The sequence below is a fragment of the Anguilla anguilla genome, chromosome 4 (genome assembly GCF_013347855.1).
Source record: "Anguilla anguilla isolate fAngAng1 chromosome 4, fAngAng1.pri, whole genome shotgun sequence".
Taxonomy (NCBI): Eukaryota; Metazoa; Chordata; class Actinopteri; order Anguilliformes; family Anguillidae; genus Anguilla; species Anguilla anguilla.
Genome location: NC_049204.1, coordinates 23240729 through 23263462, shown reverse-complemented (window position 1 = coordinate 23263462; position 22734 = coordinate 23240729). Strand labels below are relative to the sequence as shown.

Here is a 22734-nt window from a genome sequence, read left to right as displayed (position 1 = left end):
AACCCAGTGATTACTTCATGTGATTCGTAACAGTCGATTATATCCACCCATATCAGTCTTTTTTTCTCAGGTGAGAAATATGCTGCTTGAGTACGGTCAATGCTGTACGCCTATGGACTCATTTCTGCAGACACCGCGACTTTAATGGGAACGCGCACAGAGCTTGATTAACAAAGCCTGTGTTCACTTTGCAAGTTGATAACCACCTTTGTGATACCGATTAAGGATGATTACAGTTGTTCTGTGTTTTGAAGCCAGCTAACGGAAGAACTAACCCTGGGTAGCTTAGTAGTTAAAATGGAACGTACATTACAAATGAATGGCAGCTGGGTGTCCACAAGATAAATAAATTAAACCTTTTGAAATACCTGAACAATCAAATCCCTAATAATCAATGTTATCAAAACCTTTCTGCCTCAAAATACAATCCAAAAAACTGTACTGTACTGCTTTTTTACTGAGAAGCCGTCATTGTCACATTTGTGTCTTATCATAGTTCACACATCCACAGCTGTAGTCCTGGAAATCTGCATCAGGGTATTTGTATACAGAAAAAAACAAGACCAGGTCAAAACCTAATATATGGCTGGACCTAACACACTTCATCCGGCCAATCAATGGTGTAACTTCATAAATTGGGCGACCAATGGTGTAACTTCATCACTCAGTGACTCAATCACTGACATTCTGTTGCGGTCCAGCCAAAAATTAAGATTGTTAGTTTGGGGAAAACGGGGAAATAACTAGCTACACTGTCCAAAAAAAAGGGGGGGGGGGTTAAGCTACGCCTACCTTAAAAATATAGGAATGGAACGGGTGACACCATCAGAGGGGGGTGACACCAAAATGACTGGCAATAAATTTTTTGTGCAATAAGTGTTTTGTGTAGCAACGAGTTGAAACAGCGAATTTCTCCAATGCGGTTGATTTCATTTGCGGTATTAATGTGACGACAAGCGTCATTTGAATGCATAACACGCAATTCCTTGTGCCCTTTGCCCATTTCCATATTCCTTCCAGGTTAATCTTCCATCAGTCGATGTGCAAGTACCATTCCCTATATGAATGTCATTGCAGCTGATCTCCCTCCTGTGGCTCAAGAGGGCTCCGGAGAATGATGGAGGGAAAGCTGGTTGCCAGTCATTGAAGTGACGTATACATTTAGGCAGTCAAGAGGTATGTGGTGAATAAACTTTTTGCAGCAGCCAGTGAAGGAAGGTACTGCTTGAAGTGAAACATGTCATCCAACTGCTGGTACAGGATGGCCCCTTTATACCCATGAACTGCACTTCAAGGTCAGTTTCCCAACTATACTACACCAATGTCGCTGGGGTGAACGTGGAGCAACTGGACACCTTGGAGTGGAGTACACCTTAGCCCACGTCCATGGCTAGTTCATCTGGCCCTATAATGAGAAGGGGGTACACAGCTTTCATGCTGGGTGTGTTTGCCATAGCTTGAAAAACGTGCCACATCAAAAGTCCCTTTAAAGCCCATTTCAGGATTTCCCCCTGATATGTAGTTGAGCTAGTTTTTTACCATAGGGAAAGTAAATGATGTGCTCCAGAATATGCTTGAGCCACGTCAACTCAAGACCAAACCACAAAAAATACAGGGAAAGCACTATGATCCCAATGTAATACAGAAATGTACCTCCCTGCTGCAGTTTCACTCAGGTCCAGTTTTGAGTCAGAATTGATGTATGAACCTTTAAAGTGTCTGGCATTTCCAAAAGAAGACCCCCCTTACTGCCCCACAAGGGAGGGGATGTGTGAACAGCTGAATCAGACCTTCAGACCTTTATCTCAGTCCTCCCATAGATAGCATACATCAGTCAGAAATGACTCAGAAATCAGTCAGAAATGACTTTTTGCCCTTCTTAGACTGTGTCCACCTCACACATAAATGTTAAACATAAACCTAGCTATGGTGTTGCCTTTATCACTGTTAAATTTGCCATAGGGCTGGTACTGCTCAGGAGGAATTTCTCCTTAAATTTGGTATATTGAATCTGAGGACTCTCACTCATAAGGCTTTGAATAACAAATTAACCATGGTATGGTTAACCAACCAAGTATCTCCTATGGGTTACATAAGCTCTCAAAACTTGCATACATCTGGCAGGGGTAGTGGAGCTCAAGCTGCCTGCCAGTCTACCTTGGGTTAATCCCTGAGTGTGGAAGTACATTTTCCTCATTTTGCACAGCTTGACATAGCTTAAGCAATATATAGCATGCACTGTGTTGGTGTCTGTGTATAGGCCACCAGGGCCTTATTCAATTTCCCTATCAGAATTAATAGTTTCTGTCATATTTCGCTGGCAGATCAGGCTGTGATTATTGGTGATTGAAACATAATGTGGATAAGGATGAGAGCCTTTGTCAATGTCATTGACTTTTGGTTTTATACAGACATTACATACTTTCATACAGATATTTTAATAATATTTATGGACATTCTCTTTACCTTTTACCTTTACATTAAATTTAGTACTGTCCCATGCTATTCAAATTGTGAATCTAACTGTTGTTTCCCATAATCCTGTATTATCAAATCACGGTCCTACTGTGTTTGAAATGCAGTCAACCAGGCTGATTATGTCAGAACCATGATATTATTATAGCTGATAGCCTAAGGCTTGATTGTCACTCAACCCGTAAATCATTACACAAGTAAGCTCCCAGTGAAAATACTGATGAAATGTCATTGGTGAACAAACCTGAGAAGTGCCTGAGAAATCATGATTTAGGTCATTCTGTAGTATTGGCATTGTGACTGTCATGGTTGTAAATGATTTACTACTCATGTCAGGCTGCCTACCTACATGACATGATTCAACCCTACACGCCAGCTTGACCACTCTGCTCTGCTGCAGCAGGGCGACTTGCACTCCCAGCAATCTGGGTGAATGGTTCTCACTCGTCCTGATCACGGAATTTCTTCACCCTAGCTCCCCAGCTCCCCAGTGGTGGAACAAACTCCCCATTCCTCCACAAACCACTCGGTCATTGTCCATCTTCCGCCGTAGCCTAAAGACGAATCTCTTCAGACCGTACCTGGACTAACTATCTCTACTCTGCAGGGCACACCCAATTTAGATTTGCTCTTATCACTTGTATCCTTCTATCTTGTTCCTCTAGCACTTTCATGTTATGCTTTTATCTCTATCCTCGCTTATATTGCACTTGTGTCATTATCTTGATGTTGTAACTCGTCATCATGCCTCTTAATTTCACTTACCATAACTTTCTGACCTATCTTATGCTTCCTGTGTGAACTGGACTTAATGTGTTCATGGCTATGAATAACTGCTACATAATGAGTATTGTACCTTATTGGACCTGTGTTTTGTAGTTGTTCCAATGACCGTCAGTATCCACTTACTGTACGTTGCTTTGTTTAAAAGCATCTGCCAAATAAATGTAATGTCATGATTTGTATTTGGAGTCTGTTGCTGTTGTCTCACAACATGAGGGCAAAGGAAGTGTCATGCCAGTACAGCAGGACATCATCAGGTGGAAAAACCAGAATACATCAATAAAAGACATAGTCAAAACATTGTGTGTGTCAAAATCAAGTCCACGTGGAAGTCTACTGCAGTGGACGACAGAAGAATACTTTTGACTGTGAAGAAAAAACCCCTTTCAACTGTCAAACAGATCAAGAAAACTCCAGGATGTCAGCACAGATGTGTGTAAGAATAAAATATGACTACACCAGTATAACCTCAGAGGCTTCACTGCAAGATGCAATCCACTCGTAAACCTCAAGAACAGAACAGCCAGGTTAGAGTTTGTTGAAAAGTAGAGTTCTTTAACAAACTCTTACTGTGTGCATAGATGAGATGATTATTAACCTGTATCAAAGTGATGGAAAGAAAAAAATGTGTGGCAAAAGAATCTCTTCGCTCTTGATCCAAAGCATACCACCTCATACCACCTCATCTTTGAAACATGCTGGTAGGTAGTGTTATGGCTCAGGCATGTACGGCTGTCACTGGAACTGGTTCACTTGTCTTTATTGATGATGCGACTGCTAACAGATTTCTGAAGCATAGGAAAATATCTGCTCAGATCCAGCCAAATGCCTCAAAACTCATTGTGCTTCACCTTGCAGCAGGACGATAACCCTAAACACACCGCTAAGGCAGCCAAGAAGTTTTTCTGGGCGAATAACTGTCAATCACCTGGTTAAATCCAACTCAACATGCATTTCACTCGCAGAAGACAAGACTAAAGGCAAAAATCCAAAAAAAAAAACAAGCATGAACTGAAGACGACTGCAGTACAGGCCTGGCAGAGCATCATCAAGAAAGATATCCAGTCTCTAAGGGTCATAGACTTAAAGTAGTCATCAAACGTGAAGGTTTTACAACCAAGTGCCAAATATGACGATTTTATATACGTTTATGTTAATTTGTCTAATTACTTTTGGTCCCCTAAAATGGGGGGACTGTGTATGAAAAAAGTGTTGTAAAAAAGAGTTGTCTTGCATGGATCACTGCATATGGATGCAAATACTTTTAAATTAATGATATTTTATTTCAGATGTTTACTGAGAGAAATATTGATTGTTTTATCTTCCATTGAAGAACTTATGAAAGTTAAACAAATGTTAAAAAACAGATCATAGTTCTTGCTCATCAAATGCTAATCAATTGTAATAGAGGAAGGCCTCACTTACATGCCTGTCTGTATTGTATATTAAGGTGTAACAATACAAACTGAGGCAGTGGTTAGACTAAAAAAAGAGTAACAGTAGAACATGCAATGAAGAAAGAGAATTGAATTCAAATGAAAACCAGCATTAAATGTTTATTTTAAATAGCAGGTTCATGCCAAGGATATTAATGCATTGCTTATGAGTGTACATCACAGAATTGCATTTATAAAACACGCCTTCATAAATGTATTTCAAGAGTGCATTTCATGATCCACATCTACTCAAATGAGGAAAGAAGTGTTACTGAGAGTGATTTGAAAAAGAGCCATTGGCATCTGTTTTAGTTTGATGCATGATGACATTTTATCTCTTTTCATTAAGGTAGCAAGGGAAAGAACAAAATGTGAGCTTTGATCATGATCAGTGAGTTAAATGAGTCCCGGAATTGAACGAACTTTCTGTGGGTTGTTTCAAACAGGAAACCATCTTGCTCACCCAGCCTACTCAAAAAAACACACACCAGGGAACAGCACAGAGTGAAGATTCAGGTACACACACCCGTCTCCTTGTTACATTGAAATAAGGGATTAGCCTACACCTCGACCAGTATGCCTTAAGGTAACCTGTACGCTTCCTAGCTTTACATTTCAGTCCTTTAACCATGTTTGGTTGAGTTATGAAACCAGGAAGGTTGAATCTAAATAAACTTAACAAGAACAGATTACAACGTATACTTCTGCTGTTAAATCATTTAATTCTTGTTTATTTGCTATTTATTGTTCTTATGTACATTTTAGGATTACATTTGATCATAATAAGAATCAGGGTTTTCTGTGTACTGTTTAAGTTTTTCTCCATAATCACACAGAGCTGTGTGTATCACATATTGTCATTGTGATGGCTGTCCACCAGAAGTTACGTACATACATAGAATTATAGCATTCCTTTATACTTATAGTGTTCTTTTTCTTTTACACATAGTTGGCAAGTATCCAAGTGTTCCACACAATTTGTGATTTCAGTGAAATGTATTTATTTCCTCATTATTAAATTTCTGTCTTCAGGAAACATGTGCATAAATTCCAGGAAGTCTCTGCTTCAACATAACTAAGTTCTGTGTAGGTAACCAAGCAGGCTATAGATGACTCAGGCTGGCTTATTTATTGTTCATTGTAAATGATATTTTATTTCAGATGTTTACTGAGAGAAATATTAATTGTTTTATCTTCCATTGAAGAACTTATGAAAGTTAAACAAATGTTAAAAAACAGATCATAGTTCCTGTTTTAATATAAAGAAACTGGAACAAAAAATTTTTTAGCTTCAAATATACAGCACTACCAGAGAGCAAGCTCATTTAACAGTCTGTGAGAAATAGCCAAATGACATCCAGTGGAAAAAACATCGATGCATGATAAATTAATCAGTGCCAAAAACACTGTTCTTGAGCGTGGTGTACAAAAAAGTGTCACGTTGGCTTGTATTAGAAACCAATACTATGACTGGGAATGTTTCCCTTGGCTTATGAAAGGGGCCTTTTTCATCACTGCATTACTGGAAAATTCATGCACCCAGCCTATTCAAACAGAGAAAGAGACAACTACTACCCTGAGTCGCTTTTTCTTCCTGTTGAACAAACCTAAACAAGAATTTCACAACTCAAAGAAAGTGTAAATATAACTGCTTCTTGCTCATCAAAAGCTAACCAATTGTAGTAGAGGAAGGCCTCACTTACATGCCTGCCTGTACTGTATATCTTAACGTGTAACAATACAAACCAAAGCAGTGGTTAGACTAAAAAAAGACTAACAGCAGAAAATGAAATGAAGAAAGAGAATTGAATTCAAATGAAAACCAGCATTAAATGTTTATTTTAAATAGCAGGTTTGTGCCAGGGATATTAATGCATTGCTTATGAGTGGACATCACAGAATTGCCTTTATAAAACATTTATATAAGAGATTAGCCTACACCTCAACCAGTATGCCTTACGGTAACCTGTACCCTTCTTAGCTTTCCGTTTCAGTCCTTTAACCATGTTTGGTTGAGTTATGAAACCAGGAAGGTTGAATCTAAATAAACTTAACAAGAACAGATTACAACGCATACTTCTGCTGTTAAATCATTTAATTCTTGTTTATTTGTTATTTATTGTTCTTATGTACATTTTAGGATAACATTTGATCAGAATAAGAATCAGGTTTTTCTGTGTACCATTTAAGATTTTCTCCATAATCACACAGAGCTGTGTGTATCACATATTGTCATTGTGATGGCTGTCCACCAGAAGTTACGTACATACATAGAATTATAGCGTTCCTTTATACTTATAGTGTTCTTTTTCTTTTACACATAGTTGGCAAGCATGCGAGTGTTCCACGCAATTTGTTATTCCAGTGACACCATACTTATTTCCTTGTTATTAAATTTCTCTCTTCAGGAAACATGTGCATAAGTGCCAGGAAGTCTCTGCTCCAACATAACTAAGTTCCGTGTAGGTAACTAAGCAGGCTATAGATCGGACTCAGGCTGGCTTATTGATTATTCATTGATGTTAAAAAAACAGGTCATAGTTCTTATTTTGATAAAAAGAAACTGAAATAAAAAAATAGCTTCAAATCAAATCTTTTTTTGTCCCACATGGGGAAATTCTACAGTTTGTAACAGGCCTGTGGTCCTTGGTTGGGTAATTCTCGTGAAATCCTTAGAACTTATCAAATGTGACCAAGCCACATACTTTAGACAAATAATTTGAGGATATGTTTGAGGATATACTTTTTGTTCATCTTATCTAAGGATCATTATCATTAGTATCAACAGTAATCATTAACATTAAATATCTGCATTATCTGCATTAAATGTTTTAGTTAAGATTTTTTAAAGAATTATTTAAATGATGCTGTTATTGGCTTGGACCAGAATACAGTCCTGTGCCAAATGCATTTGGCAGTTGTTAGAGGCGATCCATACTTGTTCATAGGATTTCTCAGGGAGGAAGTGTTTTAATCAGTACTGTAGTCCCTGCTACATTATTCAAGAGTGACCCCACGGGTTATTTATTTATTTATTTATTTTAATTTTTCGTATTAATTTGTTTGTTTGTTTGTTGTCATTTAGCAAATGCAGCTTACATTCTTTTATTTTCTAACATACAACCCACATATACAGCGAAATATTTCCTGACGCAATTCAGGTTAAGTACCTTACTCAAGGGTACAATGATAGTGCTTCACTTGGGAAATCATGCCACCAACCTTGAAGTTGCACGCCCAGTCCATGTTATACTGCTGCCAGGCTGTACAAGCAGTCTTCAACCTCCAGTAGTTACTTAAGTCGAACTCTCTTGGGGTCTGTATCATAAAGCAGGATGACTGAGTTAGTGGGATAACTGCACTAGTAAAATATCATTTTTGGCTGGACCGCAACGCGAATGTCTGTAATTGAGTGACTGAGTGATGAAGTTACACCATTGGTCGGCCAAGTTATGAAGTTACACCATTGGTCGGCCAGTCTAGCCATATACTAGGTTTTGTTCTGGTCTTGTTAAATAATGTTAAAAACCAGCCAAAAAAAGAAAAAAAGAGATTGCTTTATTTTGTTAAATACCAACCTCGTCAAGTTGACAAAAATGCACGCTATTTCCCAAAAAGATGTTTCATTCTCATTTACACAGCTGATTATGTTTTCTAGTACTCATAACAGCAGTAGCAAAGATGTGCAAGTTTGTATAATTTCCTCACCATAATACCAGTAGAGGGCTCTCTTTGTGCAACAGCTACATTTCCTCTTTTCTAAAAAAAAATAACTTTCGTTTTACCATGGTTTCAGATTGTTTTACACAGAAATTACAGCTGAATAAATTCATATTTACACAATTTCTATTTATTTCCTCTGCTATTTGTACAGTTAAAGTGTCTATCGGCTGGACCCATGGCACAAAATATCTCTACACATTTCGCAGCAATTCTGAAATCATCTGAATTAAATCAGTGAATTGAAGCAACCTAAGAAATTCAATATTATATAATGGACACAAGCAGATAGCCTACATGAAGTGAAAATGTCTTTTGCCATGTACACTATGATTCAGGCGCCATGTACATTGGAAATATATTGTTGTTGAAAATATATTGTTGCCCATTTTTTGTTGGCTTTCACATCTGTTCATTCATTGTCATTCTGTCATTATTTATCATTTCGCAGTTTGTTTCCTCATGTAAAAATAGTGTGGAGCTATTAGATTTCTGGAGTTTATTTTCAGACCTGTACTCCAGCTTGTGTTCCGGGTTCCTCATTTGCGGTGTATGATGTTGGACAGAGGAGCATTGTAGCCTCTGAGCACGAAGGTTCCTGGTTCAGCCTGGGTCTTTCCATGTGGAGTTTTCATGTTCTCCCTGTGTCTGCACATGTTTTCTCCCACAGTCCAAAGACATGCAGGTTAGGCTAACTTGAGACTCTAAATTGCCCGTAGATATGAGTGTGTGAGGAAGGTCTGTATTGAAGTAATATTTTTCCCACTCTTGCAGAGAGTAAAAAAATCAACTCCCAGACAAGAGTTAGTTTTACTATGGGCTAGAGTCTATTCGATGGCCATGCATGTACACTCAAATTAAGTTGATTCTTTCTCCCAGTGGGTGAATTTATGATCACATTCACATTTACTAATCCTTACATTCCCTTAAAATGTTTTATTTTGTGCCTTCATTTTGTGAGTAGTTTTGGTGGATGGCCAGGTTTTCCCCATGGATCCTTCCAAAGAGGAAACCACACCACTGGTCAACCGGGACAGGATGGGTAGCCAAAGGTCTGGCTCAGAGTTTGGTTTGCAGGTCCATCTCTACTTCAGCCCATTGCAGGAGGGAGAAACGAGCCTGAGCATTTCCCCTGGGGAGATCACTGCAGAGGAGGTCTGCATTGCTGCCGCAAAGGAATGCGGTAAGAGTGAAAACCTGTGCCTTGTTTCAGTGTTTTTTGTTTTTGTTTGGGTTTTGTTTCTTTTCTCATACCAGACTGAAAATACAATTATCGTACTCACTGCAGATACATTACCATAATATGTCAATGGTTCTGTGCTGCATTCTTCAGATTAAATAAAATCAGGACATTCAGTATTGCAGTAATTATAAAAAAAAAAAGGTCTAGATGATTTATTTAAGTTATAATTGTTTATTATCATTTTAATTTTTGAAATAAATATATATAAGTGAGGAACAGAGCTTAAAAGAAGAGGACTGAATTCTGTACTTAAAACTGATTAGTGCTCAAAAACATTTCTGAAAAAAGGAATACAAGAAAGTTCCATCTCCCTTCACAAACATCTACCTGCATTCTGTTGATAGTCATTAATGGATAAGGGTGTCAGACTATGGAGTTCTCTGACAGTTTTGTTCATCTTTCCTCCAGGAATACTGCCTGTGTACCATAGTCTCTTTGCCTTGGCTTCTGAAGATCTCACTTATTGGTACCCTCCAAACCACAAGTTCAATCTGAATGAATACACAAACATCGTTGTTCACTACAGAGTCAGGTGATCGACGTTTAAATGAGCTATCATTCAGTATAAAGGAGCTGGGCTCAGTGACTTTTATGTTGCAGCATATATTTTTTCGCTTGTGTAATTCAGAGGTCAAGTAACCTGACATAAATTAGTAAAATTTTACTTCATGTTATTGAATTCCCCAGAGTGTATTCCAGAGCGATGTTAGCTTTGTTTGCAGCGAGTGCGATTAATAATTTTCTACTTACTGTGTTTAAGGTTTTTCTTCTCAAACTGGTACGGGCAGGGAAGCAAGAAGACATATCGTTACAGCATTGCAAGAAGCCGAGTCAGTGTTGTGCTGGACTACGGCGTCATTGATTATCTCTTTGCTCAGGTACATGAAATATAACCATTATCTTTAGTACACATAACAACAGGCAAGAGGCAGTCATGACAATGATGCGAAACTGAAGATGAACCGCTAGTTAAGGGGAAACATTTCAATATTTTGCGGAAAGCCAGTCAGGATCGGCGGGAGTTTACGATGACGAGGTGTACCACTACAATCACTTAATCAACTTTTATGTCACATAGCATAGGAATTCCCAGAGACTGCTTTGCTTAGTAATTCAGAATACAGAATACAGTAGAATTAAAAGAATTTGGCCAAAATACAGTGGCACCTCACAACAACATTGCCTGACTGACATACGTATTTAAGCATAAAATGTACATTTGGTGCAATGGCAATGTGTTTCTATGGCTGAAAGCTGAAAATTGATTGTCAATGGCAACCATATTTCAAGTGAAGGGCAAATATGTGGTTCTTTGCATCCACAACTTTGCCTCTTGTAAATATTTATTTTGCTCTTGAAGGGTCCTCTGATAAAGCTACAGTGCTGTCATATGAAGGGCTGGGGGCTTACTTGCTGCCAAACTGAGTCAACCCACAAGAGAGCCAGAAGTCCTTTTATTTTGGAGAGAGAAATTAGTGCACACTGATGTTACACCTATACATAGCTAATTCCCTTAAACAGATTTTTTGCTTGGTTACGTCAGCTCAGCTTCGGGGCCACTTATAGTTTGGTGGTGCTGTAACTGCATTGAAAAAGGCTTACTTGCTGCACTTCTCTTTTCTGTTTTGCATCATACCTCGAAAACTGCAGTCACGCAGTGACTTTGTGACCGGGCAGACTGGGATCTCTCCCCCACTCAGCACACAGGAGGAGTGTCTCGGTATGGCTGTGCTGGATTTGTGGCGCATAGCCAAGGAGCGCAGTCAGAGCCTCAGGGACGTCAGCAAAACCGTCAGGTACAGACAGCCCGTCTGGAGCTCACAGTCAGTGTGATGGGTAGGACTGATGCCCAGAAGGAGAGATGGAAAGAGCTGACATGCCAGCGACTTGACGTGCAAGTCAATGAAAGAAATCAAATGAGCACAATGTTATTTATTATTTATCTCATTATGAACACATAAATGTCAGTGGAAAAAGTAAGTATTAGTGTCTATAATTGGCCCCATCATCGGTATTTGATCTGCTTGATTTTTCAAATCTGCTCTGAGCAAATATTGCGCAAATATCACATGTATCAAGTTCAAGGTTCACTGACTTTAATGAAAAGCATTGTGAAAATTAGTTTTTAAAATTCAATACAGTTCAGTAGTTAACATACTCAGGAGTTAAGTTGCTGAAAGTTAAGGAGAGCCACTGTAACAGTCACAACGGCCTGTGCACCCTCAGCTACAAGTCATGTCTGCCTGAGACTCACCGCCAGGACATCCAGCGGCTGAACCGCCTGTCACGCTATCGCATTCGCAAGACTCTGAAGCACATCCTGCACAAACTAGGCCGCTGCCCAGTGGGTGGCCACAGTCTGAAGATCAAGTACCTGATAGAGCTGGCGGCGGTGGTGCCCTCCCACGGCAAAGAGAGCTTCCAGGTACATGACGCTGGATGGCAGCAAAAGGGAGAGGAGCCCAGGTGCATGTTTCTGCAGGTCTCTGGAGAGAACGGCATACAGACCAGAGCTGCTAACGTTCAGGTGAGCGGCTAACGTGAGGTGCCACCGTGAGCACTGGCATGGGACCAGGCTGGCGCATTGTGCTGCGTGGACTGGTCCGCAAGCTGAATACATTTTGTTTTGTAAAGAATCTTTGATCGTGAGGTCTGCACTGGCCTCACTCTTGTGTGTACTGTTCGCAGGAGTGGCAGACCTTCTGTGATTTCCCAGAGATCGTAGACATCAGCCTTAAGGAGTGTCGTGAACAGGTGTCTCTGGAGAGCAGGGTGGTTACTGTGACCAGGCTGGATGACAGATGCTTGGTTAGTGCCCTTGACAGTCTTAAGAGCCAAATTGTAATTAGCATGCACATATGCAAATTTGTATTAGGAAACTATCTGCTTTGTGGAAACAATGTAAACAAAAAACTTGTGCCAAAAATAGTTTCTCTATAAAACTGTGAAACAGTTTGTAGAAACAGGAATGGAAACATTTGCAATGAACACAAACCTTAACCCCACACTTTAGCTAAAAAATAATAACTTACTACTCTGTCACTGACACAGCACATGAGCAGAAATGTCACCACATAAGCCACATAAATGTGAAAAAATTCATTTGAGAGTTTTCATGTTCTGCTATCTTTTTCTTCAACAGGAGGCTGAGTTCAAAACCCTGACAGAAGCTGTGTCATTTGTGTCACTTGTTGACAGCTATTTCAGGCTGACCACAGACTCCAGTCACTACTTCTGTCAGGAAGTTGCTCCACCAAGCTTGCTCAGTGACATCAGAAACCAATGTCATGGGCCCATCACGTTAGTACTTTCAGACATTTTTTTTTTCCATTCTGCAGGTGGTGTACACCAGCATTGCTAAAAACAGAACAGTTTCCATTAACGTTTCAGGCCAAAGATTCATGATGTTTTACGGAGATCTCTTTTGGTTTTCAAGGTCAGAAATTGCAGTGCACAAGCTGAAAAAAGCTGGGCCAAAAAATGGCATGTTCCTCATCCGACACAGTCCGAAAGACTATGACAAGTACTTTCTTACTGTCTGCGTTCAGGTGCTTATTCACTATATTTAATGTATATGAATTATACATTGTATAAAATCACCCTTTAATGTTTACATATTTCTATACTCAGAAGATTCTAAAGGTTATAATCGCAACTAATATTCAGAACTAAGTATTTGTTCTTCCACAGAAGATTCTAACAGTATGTTCTTTTCAGACTCCCCTCGGAATGGACTTTAAGGACTGTCTGATTGAGCAGGGCAGAGAGTTTCATCTTTCCGGAGTCCACACCTCCTTCTCAAGCCTCAGGGAACTTGTAGCCTTCTATCAAACTAATGTGCTTTTTCTGGCGGAGGTGCCCATCAAGCTAGGGAAATGCTGTCCTCCTAGACCAAAAGGTATGATATGACTTTGCACATCGTGGTATTTATAGTTTGACCTTTTTCTGTCAATCTTATTGTCTCAGTTCATGTGGTTATCTGTACACGTGTGTAGTTTGTTCAAAGGATTAATTCTGGTGCCACAGTAAAATGTTTTTTATTACTGCAGAGCACACAAACATGATCATCATAAGGAACAGTTGTTCAGCAGAAACCCTGGGATCACCAACACTCCCAAGGCACAAGGCCAGTCATGTCCAGTTCCAGATGATGAAGCATGAAGACCTTCAGTGGGTGAGGTCTTCTAGAGCCTTCCTTGAAGCTTGTGCCCTGAGAGCAAAGTGGCAAACCTTAACAAAGCATGGAGGCTGAATTTGGGAATGAGTGCCTCTGTAAAATAAAAGTAAAACAGCTACTGATGACGGGTGGCTACCACCATTACATTTCAGTATTTACCAGCCATAGCTGTCTAGAGAAACCTTCTCACATTGCATTTTTACACACAATTCATTTATACAGCTGGACATTTTCACTGAAGCAATTGAAGTCAAGGGAACAACAATAGTACCACAGCTGAGAACTAAACCCACAGCCTTTGAGTTACAAAACCATTTCCTTCCCTGCTGTATTAAGCTGGTCTCTGTTATAGGGGGAGAACCTGGGAAAAGGATCCTTCACTCGCATCTACAAAGGTGGCAAGACTGACATCCGGGAAGGGGAGAAGCATGTGACGGATGTTTTACTAAAAGTGCTGGACAATAGTCATAAAAACTGGTGGGAGGTAGGTTTGTATTGCAATGTACATCTCACAGGATTGTTTTTATGTTTTATTTTTTTTATGCATGGCTCAACAAAATCACATGTTGTGGAACTGTCTTGACTTGCCCGTGTTTTCAATGAAATGACTCTGAGAGGTTTTCCCTGTCAATGTTTTTTTTAATTTTTTATCTTCCTTGTCTCACATTTTCACAAGAATTCCCAATGTGCTTCCTTAATGCACTGTATCCATTGTATTCACAAAGAAGGAATTCTGATGTACACTCGATGTACAAGGAAAAGTATGCTAGCCACAGTTACCAAAACAATCAGCTTTTTTCAAGTCACAAATACTGATACAGCGTGGCTGTATTCCTTATCTCAACCTGTGGTCATGACAGATTAATGCCTACGTCAGAGCTCATAAAATATCTTAAAATTAAATAATGAACCATATCAAGCCATAAAGATAGATATTTCACATTATTACAATAACAGTCGAGACAAATGCTCTTAACTTCAGTCAAATAAAAAAATTTTTTTTTTATTATAAAAACTAAATATTAAATTCAACCTGGCCCTATTTTTACATTGGCCTCCAGTAAAGTACTGTCGTCCTATAACTCAACTGTTATGCGACAAATGATATGATGTAATAATATTATTGTTTCCTGTAAATGTGGCAAAGTTGAAATCGTGCTAAGGGTTCATAAGGAAATATGCTGGTACTTATGATGCCAATTGCATGACAAATGAAGATTTTTTATTTAAATAAAGGTTTGACATACAACAAGAAGCTACAGTAGGTTTACAAATCTAATATTTGACTTTTGTAAATGATTCGCTGTTATATCTATTTGAAAATCATGTTTGTTTTCCCCAGTCATTCTTTGAAGCAGCCAGCCTGATGAGTCAGATTTCACACAAGCACCTGCTCCTGGTCTATGGAATAAGTGTTCACAGATCCAAGAGTGAGTGGACCTCACTGCTCTCAGATGTTCTGCTATTTTGGGTTCCTTTTGAAATTGTGGAGAGGTTTCCATTGTGACTTTATAAAAGCTTATTTTGTCGTCCTCTTATTACGTACATTTTAAGGACCCTATACTCATGCTTTTATTTTGGCACCCATTATCAACTCTTGAAAAACAACAGATCAGCATTAAAAGGACTCCTAAAGTATTTTCTGAGATTGCCTTTTGCAAGCCCTCTTGACTAGCAGTGCTGACACTGCTCTCTGGTGAAGTGCTTAACTCTCAAAACCTCAGAATTGTGCTATTTTCCCCTTTTGTCAAGCAGACATTTTAGTGCAGGAGTTTGTGAAGTGTGGAGCCCTGGACCTGTACCTCAGAAAAAAAGGACAGTCTGTACCGGTCAGTTGGAAACTGGATGTGGCCAAACAGCTAGCCTGTGTGCTGAACTTCTTGGTGAGCAAACTCTGACCCCTGTTCTGAGCCCATCCCTCAATCAATAAAAGTCATTAAAGATACAATACCCTCTACAGGGATTATAAATTATTCAATCTTATTATACAGAGATGTGTTCATTTTTCCCGTCTTATTGTTATTCTTTAAAATTAGGAGGAAAAAAACATTGTTCATGGAAATATTTGTGCCAAAAATCTGCTTTTGGCTAGAGAAGGGGACACTTCCGGGACATCTCCCTTCATCAAACTAAGTGACCCAGGGATCAGTTTGACAGTTCTTGGCAGAGAAGGTAAACTCATAATTATTTGATATCAATGATACATTTTCTTCATTTTTATTCATTCAGATATTAAGTGTGTGTGTGTGTGTGGTGGCTTGCAGTGTTGCTAGACAGGATTCCATGGGTGGCTCCTGAAGTGGTGGAGGCCCCAGATAGTCTGGAGTTAGAGTGTGATAAGTGGAGCTTTGGAACAACATTGTGGGAGATCTTCAATGGTGGGAAAGCGCCACTTCATGGCCAGGAACCTCAGCAGGTAAACGGCAACCATCCATACAAGCTGAATTCCACTGGAAACCAATGGGATTCTGAGCTATCTAGGGGAAGAAAAAAACTTTCCTTAATTCTGTTTCCTCTGAAATTACAGAAGCTGCTGTTTTATGAGAATCTTGAGCAGCTGCCTTGCCCGGATTGGCCAGAGTTAGCTGATCTAATTGAACGATGTATGGACTACGATCCGGCATTGCGACCCTCGTGTCGTGCCATAATTCGCCAGCTCAACAGTCTCATAACCTCAGGTACGCTGAACTTAAGCTTTTTCACCACCTTAACGACCTATGCCTGAAAGGGCATTTACACTCAGAGATTTTTCTGCCCAACAGACTACGTGCTGCTGTGTGACCCCGAAGCTGGCGCAGCCCCAGAGAAGGACAGCTTCTGGAGAGTTCTGAATGTCTCTTACCAGCAGGATCCACTGTATGAGGAAAGACACCTACGATACATTGCCCCCCTTGGAAAGGTAAAAGCCTTTCCCCTGCTGCTCATATCCTTTGTGGCTTTAACATTTACAGTTAAATACAAACATATTGAGACAGTGACACTATTTTTGTTGTTTTTGATCTGTACTCCAGCACACTGGATTTGAAATAAAACAATGGCTATGAGGTTAAATTTCAGAGTGTCAGCTTTACTTTCCGGGTATTTACATCCCTATTAGGACATCTGTATAGGTATTACAGACCTTTCATGGTCACCCATCCTGAATCCAGTTGAACATGTGTTTTACTTGCTGAAGATAAGACTGGGGGCAAAATGCCCCAGAGACAAAAAGGAGCTGAAGATGGCTGCCATACAGGCCTGGCAGAGCATCACCAGAAAAGATACCGAGCGACTGTGGGTCACAAACTTCAGACAGTCTCCAAATACAAAGTATTTGCAACCAAGTACTAAATATAAAAACTTTATTTCAGATTATCTTAGGAAGTATTTCAAGTTATCTTAAGTTATCTGATTAGTTTTGTTCCCCTAAAATGGTGGGACTATGTATAAAAAGGTGTAATTCCTACACTGATCACCCGATAAGGATGTAAATACCCTGAAACTAAAGCTGGGTCTGCACTTTAACCTCATATTCATTGAAATATTCAATATTTTGAATCCAGTGTGCCGAAGTTCAGAGTCAAAACAACAAAAATTTTGTCACTTGCCCAATACTTTTTCATTGAACAATACAAGAAAACATTGACTACATCCATTTCATTCATATAGAAAATATTTTACCTGAAGGCCTTTTAAACGACCAGGAGAGGGAGCTCTCAGCAATGCATTAAAATCTGTGTTCAGTAGAAGACATACTAGCGTTAGCACATGGCTCAGCATTACATATATCAATGGCATGTAGGAGAGTGGAATATTGCCAAGAGTTCCCAAAAAGGCTATCAAGCTAATTAAAACAAAAAGGTCCATAAAACTACTTAGGTGCATGCTGAAAAAATACATACATACATAATTTATTAGGCTCTTCACACACAAAGCAAATAAACTAGCCGTGGTGCAAAAGAGGCTATCTTCACTGCTGACAATGTGCTGGTGATGAGTTTAGAGACCAGCCTCTCTTCCTCTGTCTTGCCTAGAAGAGGAAGTATATCATACGTGTAGTGGTAAAGGCAGAAACAAAGTGCTTACCAACAGGAAAAGATAGGGCTGAAGTGTGGTTGACAAAATTGTACAAAAATTTTCTAAATAATTTCTCATGCTTCATTAGTAACATACTGAACATGTTTAGATACTTGTGTGAGTTCATGGTAACTCATGAGGAAACTGTTGAGTGCTTGTGAACTGGGACATTACTGCTGAATAACACATCTAAAACCACTGTATTTTTTGAAGGGAAATTTTGGTAGTGTGGAGCTGTGTCGCTATGACCCACTGGGGGACAACACGGGAGAGCTGATCGCTGTGAAAAAGCTACAGCCCAACAAGAAATCAAATATGGCAGACTTCCAGAAGGAGATCCACACCATCAGTTCCTTGCACTGTGACTACATTGTCAAGTACAGGGGCATCTGCTACAGTATGGGTAAGAGCTACAGTATGGGTAAGAACAGGGATGGTATACGCACACAGGTATATAGGATATTAATTACTGTTATTGTCAATTTAACAAAGGATGTCATACAGGGCAACTCAGAATCCACGTCATAGTTGCGCACGGTGTGTAATACTAAATTATATCTGGATTTTTGGAATTATTAAAATGAAATTAATGAGGTGTAAGCAGCACAGAATCACATTCAGAACATAATCGGAATCAGATCATAAAACAACAAGAAATATGGATTTTCTAATATAGTCATAAGCAAATCTTTCCCAGTGTAATTTGGCGATTATAAAACTTGAATTTATTTCCCAACAAAGCCAATGTTCTTTGTTTGTTCAAGTGCCTACGTCAACAAGTCATTCCTTGGCTGTTGTGATGTGTTCAGGATATGAGTATATTTGCATAGCATTGTCATAATTATGCTATGTCAATTGCTCCCTTGTTTACTCACTGGTAGTAAATTGAGATTTCGGAATTTTATGAATAGTCGTTTCGTGTAACCATTGACGGGTATGGCGTCTTAATTTACAACACGTCTGTCCACAGATTTATCCAAATAAACAGCAGTGAATGTGTTGTCGTTTTTATTATCTTTCTCTGTGCGTCTGCTTTAACTTTTGAACGAAGAAAAGTTGCGTTTTAAGTGTTTATTTCAACGACAGGACGAGCATATACGAGAGCACAGCCCATTTGCGAAGAAATGAATGCTCTGAATATATTTCTTAACACGTTTTACTGTTACTTGATGAGGTGCTAACTCATAGTGTACACTACCAAAAAAGACAGTATAGTCACATTTTCAAGTTACCTGCATTTTATGAACTAGTAATAAATCCCCTTGTCAACATTTTTTGACATTACCTGCCTGGCTGCCTCCATCGCTATATATATATATATATATATATGCCCTGCATACTGTTTGTAAATGTAACAGCTAAACATGCACTAAGAATGTAAAGTTAATGTATAGAGTGAACTATTTTCTATTTCTCGATGGGCATACCATTAGGCACCATGCCACTGATGCACTCAGGAGTTATGCTAGACTTGCAGGTGAGGGCAAAGGCTTGTGGACCAGTGCAGACCTTGACAGAGGAGTGAAGAGGGGAAGCACTGTAGGAAAGAGGGTTAGGGGGGAAAATGTGTAGCTGCAGAGATGTGTCCATCATTCCAATCTTAATTTTGAGGTTACAGATTTATTGCCTGCCTGTTGGCATGACCAGGGAATACCTGAGGCACAGTTAGCATAGCAACTCACCACTGCACCCTTTCAAGATATGTGAGCCCAGCCAACACCTGTCAGCTCTGATGATTGCGAAAATTCTCTCCCTCCCTATGCACATAATCCTGTTCAGCCCAAACAAAAAGAACATTACGGTTTTCTCAGATCTATGATAGATTTGTTGAGTTCCCTAGTTCTTTGTTATGGTGCTGACGTAAGAAAGGAGCCACCTTCTATTTGTAAAAGTGATATCAAACCCAGTGCCAATTTACTCTGTTGCAGCAGTACATATTTTAATATAGGGTGTTACAGACTTATATCCCGTTTTTGTAAGCAGGATCTGCCTTGTGACGTCAACAACTTCCTGAACTATTTCTTTGTTCTTTGTTACTTTCAGTGGCCAGACATTTAAAAAAAAAGGAAAAAAAAGCTTTTCTGGAGTTTGGGTCTTCAAACTGGACAATGTGATTGTACTTCTATTTTTCTTTAAACTACGATGAAAGAGAGAAAGGGGAAAAAACCAAATCCAATTGTTTCTGTAAGATTTACAAAACTTGGTAGGCTTGCTTATGTCATAGAAAATTGCCACTCTGTTTAGGGCTGTAAGGCTTCTTTATTACATGCTGTACGGAGGAGGCAAATACAAGCTCTTTGTGTAGTATTTCTGAATATATGAAAAAATCCGAAGTAGCAGAAAAACAAGGGTGTTACAAATAGTTCAAAAAGGCACTTGTGGCTAGCGCATGTGGACAAACCACAGATGTTCTGCTCATCAGCAAAAATGAAACTACGCTGATTTCATTCTTTCATAATGCCTGATCTTTATCTATAATGCATATGCGTAATCTGTTGTATGTACACATTTATGTGTATTGTTCGCAGGTCGTCTCAGCATGAGTTTGGTGATGGAGTACTTGCCCTACGGCAGTTTGATCGGATACCTGGAGAAGAACAAACAACACGTCAACAGAAAGAGGCTATTGCTCTTTGCTTCACAAATATGCCAGGTACTGTACCTTATAATTAATACTACATATGATGATAGTGATACAAACACTCTGAAGGTGGAGTCTCTTGACGCATTTGCATTGCGCACACAGGGAATGGAATATCTGCAGAGCATGCGATATGTGCACAGAGATCTGGCTGCTCGGAACATCCTGGTGGCGAGTGAAACACTGGTCAAAATAGCAGACTTCGGACAGACCAAGATCATCCCTGTTGACAAGGAGTATTATCGTGTGACACATCCAAGAGAAAGCCCCATTTTCTGGTACGACAAATTTGCAATGCATTCTTTTTTACAGCATGCTATGTTTCACACAGGATACAGTATCTGCAAACCCTAAAAGCAATGAGAGACCTTCATTAAGCCATTAGCATAACAGACATGTCTGTATTATCAGAGCAAGCATTTAAAAAGTCTGTCTGTACTACTGTAAACTGATTTCCAACTTCAAATACAGGTACGCTCCAGAGTCCATCACCGAGTTCAAGTTCTCACACAAATCTGATGTGTGGAGTTTTGGGGTTGTCATGTATGAGCTCTTTACCTACTGTGAGCATACTCAAAACCCAAAGAGGGTGAGTTTACAGGCCGTTTCCAAGCCATGACATTTCTCAAGCCTAATATTAATCTCTCATGCCATACATAGCATATTTTCATTTGACATTGATTTAAGGCAAATAGCTATTCCATCAAGTCATGACATTACTGCTAAATGAAAGTAATATACACTCTTTGTAATATGATCTAAAGACTGTCAAGGGTATTGGATTCACTTAACATGTGCAATGAACATGTGCAATGACATGCATTCATTGCCATGCATACCAACTGCATACCGTGACTGGATGTTCCTGGTAGTGAGAAGGAAAATGTGTGCATTCATTTTATTAAAAAAAAAGGCTTATCACATATATTGAGAGAGCTGAAGAACCCCTCCCATGTTTACAGTTATGTCTCCAGAAGATTGGGAATGAAATGCAGAGCCCTTCCATCTCAATGCACCTCGCCAATATCCTCAAGGAGGGATGGAGGTTGCCATCCCCACCACACTGTGCACCAAAGGTGGGAAATTAGCCGTAATAGATCTATTTGTTGCAAATAAACAACAAAACGAGCAAAATACAGCAAACACTGACAAATATGCATTTTTGCTAAGTATTGTATATTCTCTATTCTGAAGGTTTATGACATGATGTGTGACTGCTGGGCCTACAGTTCTGAGGACAGGCCAACCTTCTCCAGCCTGGAAGGACAGATTAAAACCATTATCCAAGATGACAGAGAGGGTTCCAAAGGCTGAAAGACAAATACTTGTGACAACATGACAATCCTGACTGACCAAACAATAACTCCCCTGAGTCCCCTATGTTGTCTATCCCCTTGCATCAGTCATCAAACAGGTTTTTAACTTTAACAGACGTAACTGTTTTATTTTGTGACTTTTTATTATTTTTCTTTCTGTATTATTGGTTTTCTGGTATAATATTTTCTATTCAAGTACATTTCTTTACTTTTTATCTAGTAATTATTATTTTTTAGTTACTTTTTAATAAGATAAGCAGGTGTGTGGGAGTTTTAAGAGCCTCATGAGAGATTCATCAGTTTTTTATTTACATACGCTCATTCAGTACATACCACATATGTCGCAAATTTTGTGTCTTTTTTTACTCTTTTTAAGGATAGCATTTGTTAGAGCTGCTTTTTTATATTAAACAACATTTCATAATATATTTCATTTGGTTTTATTTCTTATTCTGCAAGATATATTCTATCAATCTTGATATACTGGAAACAAAGACTAAAACAGCTATTTTCATTTCAAACACTCTTTGAATCATTATGTATAATTAAAAAAGAAACAAATTTCTAATGCACCTACAACACAATTAGAATCACACTCACACACTTATGCACGCACACACACACACACACACACACACACATGCACGCACACAGCTGCGACATCAGAATCAGTCATGTGGGATAAATTGACAAAGACAACAGTTGCAACAGAGTATTGATGTTTATTTGCAATAAACAATATGGCAGGAGGCAACCACAACTGACCCCATATGAGCACTAACTAAACTTAGGCAAAGACCCTGCACCCTTTCAACTCTGTAATTGAGTCACTGTATGGTGCCAATACGGCTTAAACAACACATTAAAAATAAATAGCCCCTTGCAGT

At 39.2% G+C, this 22734-nt stretch overlaps 1 protein-coding gene across 2 annotated transcripts; it reads left to right on the top strand.

Moving 5' to 3' along the window:
* The first annotated feature begins 5112 nt into the window (after window positions 1-5112).
* On the top strand, window positions 5113-22275 carry jak3 (Janus kinase 3 (a protein tyrosine kinase, leukocyte)). 2 transcript variants are annotated; one of them, XM_035416035.1, is made up of 24 exons: window positions 5113-5210; window positions 9379-9597; window positions 10066-10189; window positions 10418-10535; window positions 11308-11453; window positions 11884-12184; window positions 12346-12465; window positions 12800-12957; window positions 13094-13205; window positions 13375-13555; window positions 13707-13831; window positions 14187-14318; window positions 15177-15264; window positions 15590-15717; window positions 15871-16006; window positions 16099-16250; window positions 16362-16512; window positions 16597-16733; window positions 18104-18293; window positions 20419-20543; window positions 20637-20809; window positions 21003-21120; window positions 21494-21607; window positions 21726-22275. In XM_035416035.1, exons 2-24 carry the CDS (start codon window positions 9405-9407, stop codon window positions 21843-21845), a joined length of 3342 nt encoding a protein of 1113 aa, XP_035271926.1. In that variant the 5' UTR covers window positions 5113-5210; window positions 9379-9404; the 3' UTR covers window positions 21846-22275. The 2 variants fall into 2 exon arrangements, with proteins under 2 accessions (XP_035271926.1, XP_035271925.1); XM_035416034.1 differs by having other exon boundaries at window positions 5178-5280.
* The last annotated feature ends 459 nt before the right edge of the window (window positions 22276-22734 follow it).

What these genes read in the sequence shown, in the direction of transcription:
- jak3 (XM_035416035.1), top strand. Translation starts at nt 9,405, where the DNA reads ATGGATCCTTCCAAAGAGGAAACCACACCACTGGTCAACCGGGACAGG. An exon ending in GACAGTTCTTGGCAGAGAAG is followed by an intron (nt 16,007 to 16,098) that starts GTAAACTCATAA and finishes GGTGGCTTGCAG; the next exon opens with TGTTGCTAGACAGGATTCCA. An exon ending in TTGCTTCACAAATATGCCAG is followed by an intron (nt 20,544 to 20,636) that starts GTACTGTACCTT and finishes TTGCGCACACAG; the next exon opens with GGAATGGAATATCTGCAGAG.